This window comes from Fusarium fujikuroi, chromosome FFUJ_chr01 (genome assembly GCF_900079805.1).
Source record: "Fusarium fujikuroi IMI 58289 draft genome, chromosome FFUJ_chr01".
Lineage (NCBI taxonomy): Eukaryota > Fungi > Ascomycota > Sordariomycetes > Hypocreales > Nectriaceae > Fusarium > Fusarium fujikuroi.
This window is the reverse complement of record NC_036622.1, coordinates 5,487,915-5,508,656: the sequence shown is the minus strand read 5'-3', so window position 1 is coordinate 5,508,656 and position 20,742 is coordinate 5,487,915. Positions and strand designations below refer to the sequence as shown.

Genomic DNA, 20,742 nt, shown 5'->3' with positions numbered 1-20,742 from the left:
AATGTTTTCTTGCTCCCCGACACCAGGCTTCAGGCTCCAGCTGCCTTGCAAGGGTCTGACGCCATCACGCATTCAAACGCCCATCTCGGATGCCCAAAGGTTGTTCTCGACCTTGGATCTTCACCACGTACAGCAGTGATTAGCTGTGCGGGACAGCATATTCCTTCTGCGCCGCAGCATCCAGCTGATGCTCTTTCGTCATTTTGCTTTCTGTCTCTTGCCTTGTCCGTGATTAGAGTCTGTCTGAACTACCTTAACCTTAGCCCGCTCCATTCCGTCTTTTCCAAGACGAGAGAGACCCCAACTTTTCTTGCAGTCCCGTCTATCCACAACAGCTTCACCGATCAGCGAAACCCTGGAGATCGACCTCGACTTCTCCGCACCGCTCGCCGCTTCCATTCTGCATTCTCCATCCGTCCACGACGTGCTTACCCATTCTTTTAAAGTTCGTCGGATCACCATGCTGTTAATATCTTGTACTCGAACTGTGGCTGTTGCGTTTGCTTGAGCAACTCAAAGCGGACAAACGTCACATGCATTGAGTCTTAGACTTCCAAGGCCTTTCCGTTGACGATCGCCCTGCGTCCGCATACCGACCTCCAACTTCATCACTCAAGCCGCTGTGGAGTTTTTATACGCTGGATCTGCCAGCCCATTCTCAGAACAACCACGCTCTCAACATGTCGCGGCCCAGATCCGGCTCCGTGGCATCGACAAGCACTCCCATTCGTAACCGCCGCGATTCTATCAACTCGATTTCTACAGGGCAACTTGCCCATGCCCTTGACAAGATACACACATCCGCTAGCCAGTGTGACTCCCTAACCACCTTTAACGACTTCGCACCGCCTCCCGTAGCAGCACCAACATCGGAAAACAAAGGAATAGCAGGCGATCTAGTCCAACAAGGCTTCAGTGGGCTCTATAGTCGTTTAAGGGAAGCTGTAGGTGGCGGAGGCACACCCAAATCACCCCAGGAACAAACACCGGGAGAAAGGTCAGAGCCTTCCTCCAAAAGAACCTCGATTGTTGCCAATCATGGCTCGAAGGCATCTATCGGCTCGCTTAGTCGAGTCGACACCGGCGCCTCTCTATCCACTTCCTCGTCTCAGGTCATACCTAATGATGGGGCATCTACAAGTCAAAGTGGCGGCACTATCGAACCTCGACCGCAAGCTCAGCCATCTAAGCCATCGAGTATCAGCCTGATGTCTAACCAGAAGTCCAACCCTACGAACCGTCAAAGCTTTTCCAAAAAGGCACCCAGCTCTATCGCCGCTGACCCTACGATCGCCCCTGTGACGGTACACAGAGATCCTAGTCATACCACCATCCGCACTGAGGACAGTGGTGGCGTCGGATCGAGCCGAAAGAGTATCAGCAGCCGAGCAGATTTGCAAGCGCACCTAACGACGGCTGAATCATCGAGCAGTCTGTACGACATGAAAGATGGTAAGCTTCCGCCCAGGTCTAAGCGTGAGGACACCGAAAGTATCGACGAAAGTATCAAAAGTCCGACGAGTCCCAGAAGTACACACCATCGTACACCTTCACTACAGACCCGAAATCTCCGTAGCCCTTCAGTCACCTCGTCTTTACTATCACCCGACAGTGTAAGAAGGAAGCCTGCCGTTATCGATCGAATCAGCCGGTCGAGATCCCCTGGAGGCCAAAATTCGAGAGATTCCTCATTGGACAGGGGAACCGCTGAGCCTAGCCACGTCAGCACATCTGCTCATGATTCTGTTTGCCACGATTCCTTCTCTAATAACCCAAAACCACAAAAGATGGCGTCGGGCGATTTCAGAATACCTGGCACTGTTACGAGTAGTGAAGAAGCCTCTGAACAGGTGAATGCACAGCTCACTCGCATGCGCAAACAGGTTTTGAGCAAGGAATTCTGGATGAAAGACGATACTGTCAAGGAGTGTTTCCTCTGTCAGACGCCGTTCAGCGCATTCAGGAGAAAACATCATTGCAGAACCTGCGGCTGCATCTTCGATTCAAAATGCACCACTGTGATCTCAGGCGAGAAGTTCGGTGTGCAAGGTTCGCTGCGCGTTTGTAAGCGATGTCTCGAAGTCATCACTAGACGTTTCGATGGGAGTGGTTCAGAGGACTCTGGCGATGAACAATCGTTCATGCCAAGATTCTTCGGCGCAAATCATGCGAAAAGTCCCAGTAACGTGAGCCAGCCGAAGCCGAGAGATAACGAATCTGGGGTTGCTTCCGAAGGATCAGAAGACTCGAGACCTGTATCAAGACCTGTGACGACACCAATGATGGCTATACCTGCAACTCGCCGCCTTGGAGAATCCCGTACTGCAGCCATTCTGGAGATCGATGCGCCACAATTGAGCAGGCCAGGCTCTTCACGATCTCTCAAATCATTAAGTGCAAGGCCACATTCTTCTGCAGGCCACAAACGACATCACTCCAAACATGCTGGCTTCCTGAACCGTTTCAAGCCTGCACCGGAAGAGAGAGCACCTTTCAGACGTGGCATTGATGACGAGAGCGTTAAGAAGCCAAAGTTCCCTGCCTTCCACGACGATAATATCATCGATCCGGAGCTGGCCGACTACATGTCCGATGAGTCAAGTGAAGATGAGCAAATGAGCCTATTTACCACAATGACAGGCGACTTGCAACCCGGAAGCCTTGGTGACGACAAGTCAGAACTTACACCATACGTAAATGCTAATAGAAAATATCGCCATAGGGCAGGCGAAAAAAGCATCAGCGGTATGAGCTTCGTGAGTAGAGGTGGTCTCGATGAACTGCCTGGAAGCCTGGGCGGATATCGTCGGCCACCAAGGCGACGGAACACTAGCAATGTCAGTGGCAGTATGCATCACTTGCCATCACCGCGCCCAAAGTCCGCCGTGTTCAAGGGTCCTTCTCAGTCCTCAGAACTGCTCTTCTCATTGGATACACCTCACCAAAGTGCAAATCAGATCACTAGGAGTGACTCGCTACAACACAAGAAGGCCCCTAAAGTTGAGCTCAACTCATCCAGTTTGAGACACGTTGATAAGTTGCTACACCAGCTACTAGACGATGCAGAGATTACAAACCCCCCAGCGTGGCAAAAGGCTCTTGTTCCCATCCTGTTGCGAGCAACAGACGACGTTGACCCAGACGTCGCTAAGGGAGAAGATATGGATATTCGACATTATGTCAAGTTGAAGAGAATTCCAGGAGGCAAGCCTGGTGACACAGCCTACATCTCTGGTGTGGTTTTCACCAAGAACCTGGCCCTCAAGAGTATGCCTCGCAGGATTACCAATCCACGAGTAATGCTTGTGACTTTTCCAATTGAGTACCAACGGCATCAACAGCACTTTATGAGCTTGCAACCTGTCATCGAGCAAGAAAAAGAATTTCTACGGGTTGTGGTCCAGAGAATCACGAATCTCCGCCCTCAAGTGCTTCTTGCTGAAAAGAGCATCTCCGGTGTGGCGTTGCAGTATCTTTCCGACGCAAACATTTCAGTGGCCTACAATGTTAAGCACACGGTTATTGAAGCAGTTGCACGATGTGCTGAAACCGACATTATATCGTCTCTTGACATGTTGGCGCTGCCCGTCCAAATTGGACGATGTGCTAGCTTCGAGGTTAGGACATTTGTGAATAATGACTACCCGGGTCGCAAAAAGTCATATATTTTCTTGTCCGGTTGTACTCCTGAACTTGGCTGCACGATTGCGTTGAGGGGTGCCAACAGCACCGTGCTCTCGAAGGTAAAGCATATTATGGAGTTTATGGTTTATGTTGTCTACAATCTGAAGCTTGAATCAAGCCTTCTGAGGGATGAGTCGATTGAACTTCCAGAAGCTGGAGATTCCATGACAAACTCTATGCAGCTCCAGGGCGATAGTGCGAGATCTATGAGTGTCAATAGCGTTGACAACTCGAGAGACGGCCCAGCTGTTGTGGTTAACCACCCACCAGGAGATAGTGAACCGCCGTCTCAAACAACTGCGGACAGCGCTAGTATTACTGAAACCGACGACACAGGCTCATTGAACCAGTCAGGCCAGTTGACCCAAGAACGCACACGTCTCATGTCTCTTCAAGAGCAGTCCGATCCTGTTGCTGAGGATCAAGCCAGTCAAGTTCCAGACGATGTCCCTATGCCAACTTACTATAGTGACATGGTAGCCAAGTACGAAACCAAGATCCTCTCTGCTTCGCCTTATGTCAAGTTCACACAACCCTACCTTTTAATGAAGACGCGAGAGCAGGAGAGAAGACTTCTCTACTTGCGCAGATTGCGCAATCACGATTACTATGAAGAAACAGACTCAGAAAAATTAGAACCTCAAAAATTCCAACTCATCAAACCCGAAATGGTCGAGGCGATTGGTCAAAAGGCACCACGACAGATTATGGAGATCCTTCGAGCTGTTCACGATGCAGAGTACGATAAGGCTTTATACAATTACCAAACCCAAACTCGTCAGTGGGAAACCTATATCCAGGGCAACCTCGATCTCTTCGATCCGTATTCTCATCAGAACATTGTCGTCCTCTACTCAGTTGTTTGTACAGAGACCAAGATTCCATGTACTGAGCCCTCTTTGGTTGCCATCAACTTTTACGATGAGCAGCACATTGACACAGGTATGGACCCTGATTGCACCTTGGGTCAATACGTTGAAGATCTTGCCTATACCATGAACCAAGTCTGCACTTCGAACGGCTGCGAACGCAGGATGCTGGAACACCATAGGACCTATGTGCATGACCAGTTTCGAATCACAGTTTTTGTCGAGAATTTGCCAAATAACTCTGCTTTGGCAGACTATGATGGCATCACAATGTGGACTTACTGCAAGATTTGTAAGAAAGATACGGAAGAGAGGCCTATGTCGGAAGCCACCTACAAATACTCATTTGGAAAATACTTGGAACTCCTCTTTTGGGGCCGGGGACTGAAGATGAAAGGCATGCATGAATGTCCCCATGACCACCACCGGGACCACGTTCGGTACTTTAGTCTTCAAGACGCAAGAATCCGCATTCATTGGGATCCCATCGATCTATTGGAGATCGTTGTGCCCCGAGCAAGAATCACCTGGAAAGTAACCAATGATTTGAAGCTCAAGAATGAGATCTTTGTCAGAATGGAAGAGAGATGGGCCAAGTTCATGGCCTCGGTCAGATCGAGACTAATGTGTATCAGAATTGACAGTGTCTTGCCCGACAAGGCGGACCTGTGCAAATCTGAAGTCGATCGTTTGACTGCTAAAGCTAAAGAGGATCTCCCAACCATCGTCAAGAGATTGCAAGATATTTACGTCAACTCCAAGTACTACGAAGTGGTTCCTTTTAACAGTATCGTCCGAGAGATGCTCGAGAAAGCCGGGGAATGGGATCAGGCGTTTACGAAATTTGAAGCTGATTTCCTCAGCGACAAGGATATGCGCCAGTTAACCATCATGCAGTTGAAGAAGATGTTTACAGACAATGAGTCAAAGGAGTCGCTAGTTTCTAACGAAGGCACGCCTTCAACGGTTGATAGCGAAGAGCGGCCGTCTCAAACTTTCACGGAGGAAGAGGGGAAGAGCACCCAACCAACGGACTACACCGACAACACCAGTATGGAGGCTAGTGTCGCTTCATCAAAGCCTGTCGATGGTAAGGACGTTCCCGATGAAGATGGTAAAGTTGAGATCCCTGCAGAAGGGGCCATTGAAAGGGTCGAACCATTAGATCTAGCGCGCACGCCCTCAACACCAACTCATCCTCCGACTGAGCTTTCTCAAGGCGACGAGGCACCAGAAGCTCAAGAAGCCCATGATCAAGACGATCAAGAGACCCCCATTGCCGACCCTGAACAAACACCAAAGGCATCGGGCGGGGCTTTCGACTTGGTCCCCCTTGAACCTACCGAGACCACTGAAGCAAATGAGCCAACTGAGCCCGCTGAGCCTGGTGCTGAGTCTACTGAGCCCACCGAGCCACTGCCGTCTCCTCTTGAAGCGCTCCCCTCGCCCGCTCCAACACTATCAGATAAAATTGACCAGGTGAGGCGAGAACAGGGCTATCAAGCAGGTCCATCTGCAATCCCTACTCCCACAAACGAGCGCGGATCCTCTCGTAAGTCTGGGCAAGCGGTCTCGCCTCCTATGGTTAGAGCAACCTCCCACCCCGTTCGTACACTTTCTAGGACTCAGTCAGGAATTGGCAAGGGTCTTGGCATTAAGGAAACTAAGACGAATCCTCCTGACAGCACGGGGTCCGAGTCAACAACCGAGGGGTCGATCAGAGTGGATAAGAAGCTCTCAGATCGCCTGGGGTTGAGAAATCTGAAGGATAGAGGAAAAGCGACCGCGTCAGGAATTCCGCGATTCGTGCATAAGAAGAGAGAGTCCAAGGTTTCAACACTGGCGAGGCACTTTGAGCAGCTCAGTCGAGAATTCGAGAAAGAGCGTATCCGAGACCGCAAGAAGCGTGCTGCGAGCATGCGCCAACCTCGAGCCATGCTTCCGAGAACGACCACAAAGGCAATTGTTGAGGTATACGATGATGTGAACGATGCCTTTGACGAACCAAGCCCCCCATCGGAGAGTATTGCTGAACGCGAAGCCAGCAAACGTGCCGGCAGCATTGCTTCACGAAGGTCGGATTCGCATCATAAGCCAGAGTCGGTTACTGAGCCATTGACTCCAGCTGAGCCACCCGCGAGTATAGAGGAACAACAGCACGGGAACCCAAGCCAACAAATTGGGGGTGAAGAGCCATGTCAAGAGCGCGGGGACAAGACAGACCATGGAGAAGGAGAAGAAATAACGGAGAAGGAAGAAAAGGAAGAGAATGACGATCACACCATTGCAAATACCAGTCAGACATTCTCAGATGACGAAGAACGCACCACTGATCTCGAACACTCGGTGCCAGATGAGTACTTGCACGACATCAAAGAGATTGCTGATTCCGTTGATGCAAGCGACATTCCACTGGAATTGCCCAAGCATCAAAAGACAAGCTTGATGAAGTATCTCACCAACTTCTGGGCTGAACGAGGCGCAAGCGGCTGGCACCAGCTCGAATATCCGGTCAATCCCAGCGACCACATCTTTGTTGATTCAGACATCATCGTGCGAGAGGATGAGCCAAGCTCAGTCATTGCCCTCGCTCTCAACAGTGACGATTACAAGGGCAAGCTGGCAAACATTCGACGAGAAGCACAGGAGGTTATGCAGCGCGAAGTGGAGGGCGGCGGATATGTCGAGCCCAAGTCACTGCCTTCAGATGGTACCGACTGGATGGTGTCGGAAACGGACATGGAAAAGAGCCTTCTTCGCGTCACAGGGACCCATCTTAAGTACCAATTCCGAGAAGGCTCTGCTACCATGACCTGCAAGATCTTCTATGCAGAGCAGTTTGATGCACTCAGGAGAAAGTGTGGTGTTGCAGAACGTATTGTCGAGTCTCTTTCACGATGCCTGAAGTGGGATTCGAAGGGAGGCAAGACCAAGTCCGTTTTCTTGAAGACGTTGGACGATCGCCTCGTTCTCAAGGTAAGTTTGTGTAGATTCTTGCTTCGAGTCAAGATTGACTAACAATCCCCAGTCACTCTCCCCTATCGAGACTTCGGCCTTCCTGCGATTTGCGCCTGGATACTTCAACATCATGGCTGAGGCACTGTTTCATGATCTCCCGTCTGTCATCGCAAAGATGTTAGGCTTCTTCCAGGTGTTCATCAAGAACCCTGCAACAGGAACTGACATCAAGTTGGATCTCCTTATTACTGAGAACCTCTTCTACGACCGGTCAGCAACAAGAATTTTTGACCTCAAAGGTTCCATGCGAAACCGTAAGATCCAGTCGACAGGAGAGCAAAATGAGGTTCTCCTTGACGAAAACATGGTTGAGTACATTTACGAGTCACCCCTCTTTGCACGAGAGCATTCCAAGAAGCTCTTACGCGCTTCGGTCTGGAACGATACGTTGTTCTTGGCAAGACAGAATGTGATGGACTATTCACTCATGATTGCCGTCGACGAAGCTCGCAAGGAACTCGTGGTTGGTATCATTGATTGTATCCGGACCTACACTTGGGACAAGAAGCTCGAGAGTTGGATCAAGGATCGTGGATTCGCAGGTGGTGGCCGCAATCGACCTACCGTGACCAGTCCCAAGGAATACAAGTCCCGTTTCCGAGAGGCAATGGCCAGGTATGTACAAGACGGGACTGAGATAGTTATTCGTATACTAACTTGTGATCAGGTACATCTTGCAAGCGCCCAACTGCTGGCATCTATTCAACAACCCTCAGTATCCGCATTACTATGGGCGCGCTAGGTTCGAAGAGCCCGAGTTGCTCCGCTGAGCGTATGAGTTGTTTGTTATGTGTGATGCGAATGAGATAAACGAAGAAAAAGACGCATGTTTCGCAACGGCCGGTATAAACGTAAAAGAAGTGTATTTTTGTTTTATGTACAAGCAAGCAAGCATCAGCGTCGTTATTGGGATCATTTACCAGAGCATTCATTCAAGGAACAGGGAAAGGATGGTCTTGCTTACAACCCAGGAGGCTTTGCATGATGTGGATACAAGACATGCATAAATCAATAGAGTATGGCTACTGTTGTATGCCCCTTCAGAAATGTTGAGTTGAATGGCTGTATCGTGATGGACTGTCTACCTTAGTCGACAGCTCGAGTGGTAATGTCGGCTTAGGCCCCCCCCCCCCCCCCCCCCCCCAAACGTGTAGGTCCAGGGCGTCATCTCAGGCCGATAGCACCTGTAAGCCACTGAGACCTGTCATATCAAGCCCTAGGAGCTCAGCTCCATCCGTCATCTCAATCCACATCCTATTCCAAAGTGCACTCAATTTTGACCATCAACAACAACTGAGACATAAGATCATGTCGATTGACCTGAATTGGGAGACGCTCACTAGCGGCCCCGATGGCGACGCCCTCGCTGAACGCATACGGGAATTCGTCCACGAGAAATTCCAGACAGTTCCGTTACCAAAATTCATTCGCTCAGTAAACGTCCACGGTTTCGACTTTGGGACCATCCCTCCACAGCTTGAGCTCAAGGACATTACAGATCCTCTACCTGATTTCTACGAGGAGGATTTGGACGATGATGAAGAGGATAGCGAAGAAGAGCCATCACCTCCTCCGCCCCCAGAGCCAACAAGGATGAGGCCTGGACCTACACCGTGGGGAGGTTCAACGAGGAGAGGTGGTGGATTGAGGAGCGAGGTATTGAGGAATGAGATGATGGGCCATGATCTAGGAAGTCCGTTCCTAGGAACTTCAACGCCAGGAATTCTAGGAGGATCGGGATTGGGTTATTTCCAGAGTCATCTTGGAACAGGAACACATACACCTTTGGCCGCTGTTGCGAGTGCGCATCATACTAACTGGATGAGCGTACCGGGAACACCAGCACGCGAGTGGGGAGCCCCAAGTCACACACGGAACCCATCACAGAGCAGCCTGACTTCTGTTGATAACTTCAAGTCCAGCCTTGACCCGCTGCAGAGCCTGCGTGAGAAAGGAAGCGTTTCTACGCTGGCGCCTACGTCAGTGGAGGCGTCGCGGCCGCCAACGAGGGATACACATCTTGGCGGCTCGGCGATTGTAGACGATGACGAAGAGGAGGGAGGAGAAGAAGAAGCAGGCCGGCGGCCGAGAGAACCTCGTGTTGAGGACGTGCAAGCCGTCTTTAGGATACGCTACAACGGCGATATACGCTTGAACCTCACTGCGGAGATCCTGCTTGACTATCCCATGCCAAGTTTTGTGGGTATACCTCTAAAACTCAACATTACAGGCTTGACGTTTGATGGCGTGGGAGTATTGGCGCATATTCGCAAGCGAGTACATTTTTGCTTCCTCGGCCCAGATGATGCGCTCGCAGCTGTCGGTCCCGACGATACTAAAGAAGAAGGGGGTTCGAGCACTTCTACAGCAGATGCCAATAATGACCATCACAAACCACGATTTGGAGGACTTCTACAAGAGATTCGCGTGGAGAGCGAAATTGGAGAACGGGTTGGCGGAAAGCAGAGCTTGAAGAACGTGGGCAAAGTCGAGAGGTTCGTGCTAGAACAGGTCAGAAGGATTTTCGAGTCAGAGTTCGTCTATCCCAGCTTCTGGACGTTCCTGGTATAATGGACCATGGATCATGAGGATGATCGCTGTGGGTATATAGAGAAAGCACACCACTTCTAATAACCATGCGGACAGGCATGGGCGCAGGCATCTTCGCTCAAAACAAGAATATATACAAAATCATCATGTCACAACTTATCATGTTAACGTCCTTCGGAATCCCTGATACGCCTGCTGAATATCCAGCTCCAGCTCGCGCGCCTGGCTCTCACTCAACTCATCCGTCGCTCTCATCTGGTTAAGGGTGATAAGCCACTGCACGATCTTGCCGCGGTTCTCAAAGTCTTTGTCTGTGACACGGTTCACCGATTGGATAACGTCGGAAAGAAGAGGGTGTAGTTGATCCTTGGAAAGGAGACCGAGCTTAACGGCATCGAGAAAGGTGATGAATTCTTGGGTGGCTTCGAGAATGAGAACGCCGCTTGTGTTGTTGGCTGCGGCGGGGGCGGGAGTTTGTGCCGAGGGGGCTCGATCGATGGTTGTCGAGGGCATTCCTACACGAATGCGCTCGGTTGCGCGAGGAGCTTCGAGCTATACAATTATTAGCCATGAGTTGATAGGAACTGTTGGGATGTTTTAGAGCGCCATACATCCCACTTGGCCTTAAAATCTTCAAGATCTCCAAACTCCCTCGCAATCGTCTCATCAGCAAGCAGCGCCTTATACTGCCTCAGCGATCGCTCGCAGATCTCGGTATACTCTGCCTCAGGGACAGCATCTTTCAAAAAGGCCTTTTCGAGTTCATCAAGTGTTATGATAATGCTGAAGAGTTCGGCGAGGGATTCTTGGAGGTCGCGCTCGGCACGGGTGTTGGTGAGCTTGACTTCCTTCACTTGGCGGTTAGCTACGGTTATACACAATGGAATGTAAGCTGAAGTATACCTCGTCGAGGTTTATGCTTGCTGAAAGACTTGTATTGGGTACATAGCTATGAGGAGTTGGCGCATAGCCTTGTCTTGGAATCATTGTGAAAGAGGCATTAGCTTGATCAATGCCTATAATGAAATAGTATCCCACGGCGCAATAAGAGAGAGCTCCAGGTGGGATGCCTACATGTTACGTAGGTGAGCGGCAGAACCCCCACACCGCCTGTCGTTTATGTCGACTATCTCTTATCGATAAGTGTGCAGCAAAATTTTTGGTTTTTGGTCTGGTTGCGAGAGCCTCTACGAGACCCATCTAAAATCTGCAAACAAAAACCACCCAATCCCCAGACTTGAATTCTTCACCAGCCGAGGCGCTTCGCAGATTTTCAAGATGGCGCCAGGCAAGAAGAACCTCAAGGCGACCAAAAAGTTTGAGAAGAGACATCTCACAGGTGTTCTCGACAAGCGGAAAGCAGGCGCCAAAATCAAGCAACGCCATCAGATGCAGGATAAGAAGAAGGCTAGAAAGTCAAAAGATGCAGAGTTTCTCAAGGGCTCCAAGGATGGGCAAGACGGAGAAGTCAAGAAGCCCAGCGCCAAGGGCAAGAAGGTCAACGATATGAGTGTCGATGAGTTCTTCTCGGGCGGTTTCGACGATATCATCGACAGCAAGCATAAGAAGGCCGGCAAGCTTGGAAAGCGAAAGAGGAACGGTGCCGCCGCCGAGGATAACGATGCCAGCGACTCTGACGACTCAATTGGCGCGCAGCCCATCGCGGCCGACAGCGACGGGAATGACGGTGACGACGCTGAGGACGATGTTGGCATGAGCAAGGAGACCATGGAGAAGCTCGCCGAGAATGATCCCGAATTCTACAAGTTCCTCAAAGAGAACGACCCCGAGGCCCTCGACTTTGACGACAACGCCGACCTCGCAGAGGTGGATGCGCTTAGTGGCGACGACGAGTCAGAACAAGAAGAGGAGCAGCCCAAGAAGAAGCGGAAGAAGGAGAAGGAGGCCGAGGCCGAGGCCGTTGCGCAAGGGAACGAGTTGACCCGCGAGCTTGTCGCTTCGTGGAGGAAGGCCATGGCCGAGAAGAACTCTCTACGGGCGGCCCGACAGGTTGTTCTGGCCTTTCGATGCGCTGCGCACTTGAACGAGGATGATGATGGGGAGACTCAGCAGCGATATGCTATCAACAGCCCTGAGGTCTTCAACGACATTCTTCTCCTCGCCCTCAAGGAGATCCCCACGGTTATGAACCACCATCTCCCCGTCAAGGAGTCAGCCTCTGGCAAGGTCCACGTCCAAACCGAGTCAAGAAAGTTCCACACATTGTCTCTGCTGCTCAAGACATACACCTCGTCTATCATGCACCTCTTGAGCACTCTCTCCGACGACAAGACCCTGAAGCTCACACTCTCATCCATCACCCCTATTCTCCCGTACCTCCTTTCCTTCAAAAAGCTCGTCAAGGCCCTCGCCAAATCCGTCGTCAACTTCTGGGCTCAGCCTGCCAGTTCCGAGACGACAAAGCTCACAGCATTCCTCGTGCTGCGACGTCTGGTTGTTATTGGTGACAAGGGTATTCGAGAGACAGTTCTCAAGGCTGTTTACCAAGGTCTTATCCAGGGCTGCCGTGTCACAAATGCCAACACTCTTCAGGGCATTAATCTCATGAAGAACTCTGCTGCTGAACTCTGGGGTATCGACCAGTCTGTTGGCTACACAACTGCTTTCTCCTTCATCCGACAGCTCGCTATTCACCTGCGAAACAGTATCGTACACAACAAGAATGATGCATTCCGAATCGTCTACAACTGGCAGTACACACACTCCCTCGACTTCTGGTCCTGCGTTCTTGCCGAGCACTGCAGTCCCTTGAAGGAGGCAGAGGCTGGAAAGGAGAGCCAACTCAAGCTCCTTATCTATCCCCTTGTTCAAGTCACGCTCGGAGCCATGCGCCTCATCCCTACCGCCATCTACTTCCCCTTCCGCTTCCACCTAATCCGCTCTTTGCTCCGACTCTCCCGCGCCACTGGAACTTACATCCCTCTCGCCTCTCCCCTTCTCGAGGTACTTACTTCCGCTGAGATGAAGAAGGCCCCCAAGGCCGCTTCCCTCAAGCCCTTCGATTTCACCACATCTTACAAGGCTCCCAAGTCATACCTCCGAACCCGTGTCTTCCAAGACGGCGTCGGTGAGCAACTCGTTGAGCTTCTTGGCGAGTACTTCTTCCTGTGGGCCACAAGCATCGCCTTCCCCGAGCTCGCTCTCCCCGTCGTCATCCAGCTCAAGCGCTGGCTCAAGCAGGCCCGCAATAAGAACACGGGCAACAAGAACGTCAAGCTCGCGAGCCAAGTCATTCTCCTGGTGCAGAAGCTTGAGGCCAACGGCAAGTTCATTGAGGAGAAGCGTGCAAAGGTCGACTTCGCCCCGAGGGACCGCACTCAGGTCGAGGCTTTCTTGCGTGACTTTGACCTCGCCAAGACACCTCTTGGTGCTTATGTCGTGGGACAGCGAAAGGCTCGTGCTGAGCGTGTCAAGTTGCTTGAAGAGGCCAGGAGAGAGGACGATCGCAAGAGACGACAGGATGAGAAGGCTGATCTGGAAGATCAAGTGGAGGATGATAGTGAAGGTGATGAGGACGAAGATGAGGACGAAGATGAGGACGAGGAGATGGACGGCGAGAACGGCGATGCTGATAGCGACGACGAAGAGGATGATGAAGAGTAGATATAAGTACTTGTTTTTTTCTGGGCTGGTGTGCAAAAACGGATGTAATTTTTTACTTGTTAAAGACCTGAATCAAGGATACCTACCTTTTCTGTTCAACTTCACTGTGGCTGTGAAAAGATTTATCAAACACTTGACTGTGCAATGGGGTATAAGTGATTCAACTCAAAAATGCTTTCATAGTCATTCTCGCCAAAGACTAGCGAGTCATACATATTTGTACAAAAAACACAGTACACTGATTGGAAGGCCCTGATAATTCCAAACTCCTCGAGTAATGCCATCTAACCCGCGATGGTCGATACCCGTGATCCCAAAGTCCTTTGTGTGGCCAAAAACGCCTTTTTCAATGATTGATCTCAAATTCTGCAACCTCAAAACGCTTCATATCACGCCAACAATTGTTTATAACTCAGGAACACCCTCCCAGGTGAGTTCACTGTTGCTAGTGACATCGCGGACGGTCATGCCTGTGATGTTTAGAACAGTCATTTCAATCTCCTCCTCTGACATAGCCTGACCGGCGGCCTTCTGACCCTCAAGGACATCGTAGAGGCTGTAGATCTGATCGTTCTTAGCCTCAAGTCGCTTGAGAAGTGTGCGAATGGTCTCAGCAAGGTTGAGACGCTCGCGGCGACCCAAGGCCTTATCGCGACCATTGTACTGCGCCTGAATGCGGGTGAGCTCAAGCTGGAGATGATGAGACTCATCCTCCAAGCCCTTGATAACCACAGCAAGAGCATGTCCTGGGTGCTGAGTAGGCCGCATGGTAGGGTCCTCTACTGACAAATCACGATCGGTGACAGGGACTGGTCGGGGAACAGTAACACGCTTCTTGCCGGCGGCAATATCGGCGGAAGTGAAGATGTTACGGTGGGATGTGATTCGGCTGCAGACAGTGCAGTTACGGCATTCATGCTCGCAAAGGTCATCAAGCACTCTCTTGGCATCGCTGGAGAGGACGGGGCACGTATCCTTGTCAATGCTCTTGATGCTAGCAGAGGTGATGTCGGTCGTAATCTGCTTGCGTAAAGATCGGGAGTGAGATCGACTGTGTTGTGACCTCTCACTCTGCACTGTAGTATTCTGAGTGTTCGGCTGCTTCTGTCCGGTGCCCTTGGCCTCCTTACGTGTCTTGGGTACGACGCTCAGCTGGGTCGAGTTGTCCTGTGTAGCATTCTCAACTGATTGTAGACCAGTAGTCTCATCGTTGTCCTCCAAGGTGTCCATGTCATATGTTGCAATGCCCTTCATAGAGGAGCGTCTCTTGGAGTCGGAAGTGGTTCGGCGCTTGCTGCCCTGGTTTGCGACATTGGAGCTGCTCTTCATAGAAGACTTGCCAGGGATTGAGAAAGCAACCTTCTGTTGATTGCCAGACTTGGAGGTCTTGCTCTTGCTCTGAGAATGCCTGGTCTCGCTTTGGGACGTGATGTCACGCTTAGTATGTGTACGAGTCTCCTCTTCGGTGAGATCAGGGATTGTTGGCAATCTGCCGCTATCCTCGATAGGCTCGGTAATCTCCTTGGTCTCAGTAGCTTGGGCGTTCTCGGCAGTATCAACGTCGCCAGTGTTGCTGTTGATGGTGATGTCAGGAATGAAGAAGGCTGAGGTCATGTTCTCCTCTGTCTCATCATCGAGACGCGCAGAAAAGTCCTCCTTGGGAACTGGGCGGAAAGACTCCAACTGCTGCTTGAGAAAGTCAACCTCATCTTTGAGTTTCACGTTCTCGTCGTGAAGATCATGAATGCTTCGCTCAAAGCCCGAATTCTCGCGTCGAAGAACCTTGTTCTCCTCAAAGTACTTTTCGTTGTGTCGCACCAGGCTCGCGTTATCCTCGCCAAGCGTAGACTTCTCCTGAGACACGTTCTGGAGTTCTTGTTGAAGAGCTTCAACCTCTTCCTTCGCTGCGTCAAGCTCATGCTGAAGTCCGTCAAGGTTTTCGCGGAGCTCCTCGTTCTCATCCGTGAGAGTCTTGTTTGTAGTTCGCAGTGAACGGTTCTCGCCAATCAAGGACTGGTTTTCACGTCTGACGGTATTGTTGTCGGATCGCAGAGACTCAATCTCCTCCTTCATAGTCTCATGCTCCTTTCGTAGAGTATCATTGGCAGCAGAGAGGGACTTGTTCTCAAGGTCCAACGAGTCACGGCCGTGTTTCAGAGACATCAGATCTCGTCGGAGAGTGTCGTTCTCATTACGAATTTGCTCTGTCGACTCGAGCTGCTTGTGTGTTGTCTCCAGTTCCTTCTGTTTCGTGCTAAGCTTGCGAGTGAGCTTGTTGATATCCTCACAAGCCTCTTGCAGCTTCCTCACTGCGCGGTCTCGTTCTTGAGCCAAAGAGTCGTTTTCAATCTCATTCAAGCTGATCTTGCGCGAGGCTTGCTCCAAGCGAGATTGGAGAGTGGAAACCTCAACTTCCAGACCTAGAATGAGTCAGTAGCGCGCTTAGAATACCATGATCAGGGACTTACGGTTCTTTTGAGCCATGAGTTTCTCGTTAGCCCGAGTAGAATCGTAGTCATCGTCATACGACTTTCGTGACTTCAGTTGAGCCTCCAATTGCTCAACCTGTTGCTGCAGGTTCTCGGCATACTCCTGAACCTTGTCGTAGTGCTCTTGGAGAGAGATGATTTCTTCGCGGATCATATCCATCGAAACAAATATCTTCTCTTCATCTTCTGGCACCTCAACTTCGTCAACTTCGGCATGAGCCGAAAGCGATGGCTTCTCATAACGGTCATGAACTCTGCCATTCTTGACAAAAATGGGAACACCATTCCGCATCGAGCCACTGAATCGAAGAGTGCCATCGACAAAGTCACCGAGATGTGAGATGTCGGGCATAAAGAAAGAGCGAGCGTTGCTTTCGTTGTGTGCAGGGCTCGCAATGGAGGCGGGCGAAGGAGGAACAGCGGTTAAGCTGGACTTGGCTGAAGACATTTGTGGTGAAGACTTGTTTTGCTGATTTTGATCTCGAGGCTCAGGGCTCTTTGCACTGCTGCGTAGGCGGTCAAATGCCTCGGAGATCGTCTCTCGTCGCAGTTGTTTTTGTGCGGCCATTGATTCGGATGAGGTTCGGTTGTGGACCTTGGACAACGGGCTAGGGTTATGTGCGTTCTTGTTCCAAGAGTGGTAAGAAAGGGCTCGGTTAGGAGACTTGGAAAGGATTGAAGACAGGTCGGACTCGTTATCGACGCGAGGCTGCATCTCAGCACGCGTTCTAGCAGAACCTTGCCAGGTGTCTTGTGTGATGTCGTCAATGGCGAACTTGATTCCAGAGGCAGGGGGCTTGTTCTCCTTGGACTCAGCACTCATAGGCCGAGTGTCAGTGTTATCGTCGTAGACAGGCACCTCGCGGGTCTTGGGCATGCCAAAGAACTCGGGCCACTTGCGATGGGCAGCCTCCCAGTTGACGGGGAGGTTGCGAGGCGCAGTGACGCGAGCAATATCCTCGTTAAGTCTTCTTGTGGACTCGCCGTCGGGGTCGGAGAAGACTGAAGATAGCGTAGGGCTGACGGTGCCGTGTGAACCAGTTGATGAGGGTGGTGAGTTGAAGGGGTTGTCGCGGTTTGCTTTCATTTCTCTAAGAATGCGGGATCGATATCTGCTTGCGGCGTCGACCTCCATGGCTCCTTCTCACGCGCTGTGGGCGTGTATTTGTATTTGGTGAAGAGCTTGGAAATTGGACGATGTTAGGCGAGGATGCTATAGCACCCGTGGCGCGTATAGTTGTGGAAAAACGGCGTGTTCGTTTGGTCAGGGGTTTGGGAGGAAGTCAATGCTATGTCGACTGGTATTGGGGATACATCTGTTAGGCAGAACGCGACGTGGGAGAAGAGAAGATGCCCAATATGAAGATGTAGGGATAGAAAAGTGACAATGTTGTGGTGGAGAGAAAGAGAGGCCTGCTGAAGTAGAAGTACCTGTGAAGCTGGCTGTGTTTAGAGACGGGAAACAAGAGGCCGGGGTCTTGACTGTTTTTGGGCGAAAGTAAACAAAGCGTCTCGAGACCCACTCCCGCAACTGATACCAGCCACTCGAGGTTGGGATTCACGCTGTTAGAGCCGCTAAGGCCTTCAGCGCGTGATGTGATTGGATGAACCCAACTGTCGAACGAAAGCCCTGTCTTCCATCGCCGGGCCGTTTTGGGTTAACGATGCTGCAGGTGCACAGCGCGTCAAGTTTTAGGTTACAGGACGTTTTCTTGCATGAGGTTAACCTAGAGTTTGATATGTGTAAAGTTTTAAAACCAACTGGATCTTACTGAGGCATGACTATCTAGGCATTTGAGACTGACGACTGCATCTTAGGTTGAGAATATCAACTGACTGTAACAGTATTATCTTGTGGCAGTGATTGTAATTGCGCATCAAACTCTTATCTTGCATCATAGAAGTGATACACTCTCATTCATTCAACAAGGACTTGACTGATCATGATCAGAGCCAAGCAAACTCAAGAGCCAAGATATGAGTGATATCCTGTCAACTAACCTCAATCTTTTCCTTTCTCACCGTCTCTTCAGCCTCTAGTCATTTAAAATCGTTCTAGAATCTTGTGACCTGCTCGATTTGTTTCGTGGTGGGGCAGATCGTCCGTTGTGTTGCACTGTCAGTGTCAGTGTCAGTCTCTCTGTCAGATATGTAGAGATAATTTTGATCTTGACTTGACATCGTCTCGAGTTTCTGCGTCATTTTTCCTTTTCCTTCTTTCTTTTCTCCCTACACATATTTCACTCGGCCCTTCCTTCTCCTTGGGAGATTGAATTGGCCGTTCTGAACATACTTACCTAGCTTATCTCATTCCTTGATATACTCCGAGATCGCATAGCCACAATTTATGAGATGGGCAACTCTATTTCATGAGCATTACGAGGCTTCATCAGAAGATTGATTTTTCACATCTACCGCCGAAAAACGAACTCAAAATCTTGCTTCTAGGTGCTTGAAAGACCTATTGTAGCTGCCATGGCCTGGCTCAAAATCATCGCTGGTATCGCCAGCTTGCTCACCATCATCCAGCCCATATCAGCTGCACCCAGCCGTGAGGGTGCCCACAAAGAGTACTGCCCCGTTCTCTATAACGAGCCGCCAACAAACTGCCGTCCTCTTCCTGAAACATTTTTGACTTTCTCTTCGAAGCCCTCTGATACCAAACCAGCAGACACTCAGATTCTCGAGGACGCCCTCAGTGCTCTTTCGTCTCTTCAAGACCACTTCTTTGAGCCGGATTACGCAACATGGCCATCTGCTATAGACTGGACTGCTGCTGTTGCAGGGACACTCGTGGCTGGAATGCTCACCACTTTGTCCAAAGCTATCGATTCGGTCGATCTTGCTGGTATTGACGATTGGAGGGTGAAAGAGAACATCATCGCAACTTTCTATGCGCAGCTTGTGGGTTCGTACTTTGGACAAGATGTGCTGTCAATCAGAGGCCAGGTAAGTCGACTCCTATGAGGAACGAAGCTTTCTGTCTTATTGACATTTGACGCAGGCTTACGACGACATATTATGGGTCGCCCTTGGCTGGATCGAGGCCATCAAATTCGTGAGAACTCACGCTGATCTTCATTACCCCAAGATAAAATCCGAGGGGGTTTCTGAGGGAAGTAATCTGAGGGAAGTCATCGAATCTATGCCATGGCAGGGCTACAACTGGTTCTCATCCTTTGCGCACCGCTCTCGCATCTTCTGGAACCTGGCAACTCACGGGTGGGAGACAAAGTTCTGCAATGGAGGCATGGTCTGGAACCCTCGCTTGAATCCATACAAAAACGCCATTACGAATGAACTCTGGGTGGCTGCTTCGATTTCCATGTACGAGCACTTTCCTGGTGACAACTTCACTGCACCATGGCTGAACAGTGCTGTATTCCCGGGTAACGACCCTGCACACCTGGAGGCCGCCATGCGAGGGTACAAGTGGCTCATCGATGTCAACATGACCAACTCCCTGGGTCTATTTGTGGATGGATATCACATCGATAGCACCAAGCCCGGTAACACGAAGTGCGATCTTCGAGACGAGATGGTGTACACGTACAACCAAGGTGTCTTGCTCACAGGCCAACGAGGTCTCTGGTCTGTCAGTGGAAGCGCTTCGTATCTGGAAGACGGGCATCGTCTTATTCAGTCCGTCATCAGAGCTACAGGATGGAATCTGAAAGAGAACAAGCCCGTCGATGACCTGAAACACTTGGGCCCTGGTCAGTTGCCTCCGTGGTATGGGCTTGGCCGAGGAGGCATCCTGGAAGAGCAGTGCGATGCTAGTAGCACCTGCTCCCAGGACGGCCAGACTTTCAAAGGCATATTCTTCCATCACTTCACAGCATTCTGCAGCCCTCTTGAACCTCTAGTCGCCAAGCAGGGCAGAACAATCGATCCCCGTGGATACCGACGTGTGAAAGGCATTCACGCAGATGCATGCCAGTCGTACTTGGGCTGGGTCAAGCACAACGCCCATGCAGCTCTGAAGACTCGCAACGACGATGGCCTCTTTGGCATGTGGTGGGGAGCTGGCATCTACGGTGCTGTCCCAACATTGGATACTGACGGTATCGACCACGCCGCAGAGAACGCAACTGACTACCGCAACCAAGGAACGCCTGATGACGAGACCTGGGGTGGACTTCACCGATGGACTCCAGGTACAGGACACTGGTCACCATCAGGGCCGAAGTCCGACCAGCATGTTATGGACAGTGTTGGGGGAGACCTTGTACCTCGTCGCGGAGGACATTCACCTCGAGAGGTGAAGATGAAGGGACAGGACCCGAATAAACGGGGCCGTGGCCGGACTGTCGAGACACAAATTGGAGGAATTGCACTGCTTAGAGCATATTGGGAGCTTTCCCGATCATTTGAACGATGACGATTTCATGCTTATGACTGATAAAATGCGTTTATAGAGTAGACTGCATAGACTGCGATAGAATGATGACGATCTGAACGTATTTGCGTTCGTAAACTTCAAAGCACGTCTCGATGATGAGTGATTA

General features: G+C 50.8%; 6 protein-coding genes; 4 read left to right on the top strand and 2 right to left on the bottom strand.

Annotated features, from left to right (window-relative positions):
• Window positions 1-680: 680 nt before the first annotated feature.
• FFUJ_00396 (related to phosphatidylinositol 4-phosphate 5-kinase) lies at window positions 681-8,341 on the top strand (the record flags this gene model as incomplete). XM_023573341.1 has 3 exons in its annotated part: window positions 681-7,529; window positions 7,582-8,186; window positions 8,239-8,341. The coding sequence occupies 3 exons, from the start codon at window positions 681-683 to the stop codon at window positions 8,339-8,341; spliced, it is 7,557 nt and encodes a 2,518-aa protein (XP_023425078.1).
• Window positions 8,342-8,879: 538 nt separating this feature from the next.
• On the top strand, window positions 8,880-10,142 carry FFUJ_00397 (related to phosphatidylinositol 4-phosphate 5-kinase; the record flags this gene model as incomplete). Its single annotated transcript, XM_023573338.1, has 1 exon — window positions 8,880-10,142. One exon carries the CDS (start codon window positions 8,880-8,882, stop codon window positions 10,140-10,142), a length of 1,263 nt encoding a protein of 420 aa, XP_023425077.1.
• A 138-nt stretch (window positions 10,143-10,280) lies between these two features.
• FFUJ_00398 (related to VPS28 protein, involved in vacuolar traffic) lies at window positions 10,281-11,108 on the bottom strand (the record flags this gene model as incomplete). XM_023573337.1 has 3 exons in its annotated part: window positions 10,281-10,673; window positions 10,733-10,969; window positions 11,025-11,108. 3 exons carry the CDS (start codon window positions 11,106-11,108, stop codon window positions 10,281-10,283), a joined length of 714 nt encoding a protein of 237 aa, XP_023425076.1.
• Window positions 11,109-11,399: 291 nt separating this feature from the next.
• On the top strand, window positions 11,400-13,745 carry FFUJ_00399 (related to excision repair protein RAD4; the record flags this gene model as incomplete). Its single annotated transcript, XM_023573336.1, has 1 exon — window positions 11,400-13,745. One exon carries the CDS (start codon window positions 11,400-11,402, stop codon window positions 13,743-13,745), a length of 2,346 nt encoding a protein of 781 aa, XP_023425075.1.
• A 405-nt stretch (window positions 13,746-14,150) lies between these two features.
• FFUJ_00400 (related to rho coiled-coil associated kinase alpha) lies at window positions 14,151-17,369 on the bottom strand (the record flags this gene model as incomplete). XM_023573335.1 has 2 exons in its annotated part: window positions 14,151-16,165; window positions 16,214-17,369. The coding sequence occupies 2 exons, from the start codon at window positions 17,367-17,369 to the stop codon at window positions 14,151-14,153; spliced, it is 3,171 nt and encodes a 1,056-aa protein (XP_023425074.1).
• Window positions 17,370-18,709: 1,340 nt separating this feature from the next.
• FFUJ_00401 (related to glycosyl hydrolase) lies at window positions 18,710-20,615 on the top strand (the record flags this gene model as incomplete). XM_023573334.1 has 2 exons in its annotated part: window positions 18,710-19,183; window positions 19,239-20,615. 2 exons carry the CDS (start codon window positions 18,710-18,712, stop codon window positions 20,613-20,615), a joined length of 1,851 nt encoding a protein of 616 aa, XP_023425073.1.
• Between the last annotated feature and the right edge of the window lie 127 nt (window positions 20,616-20,742).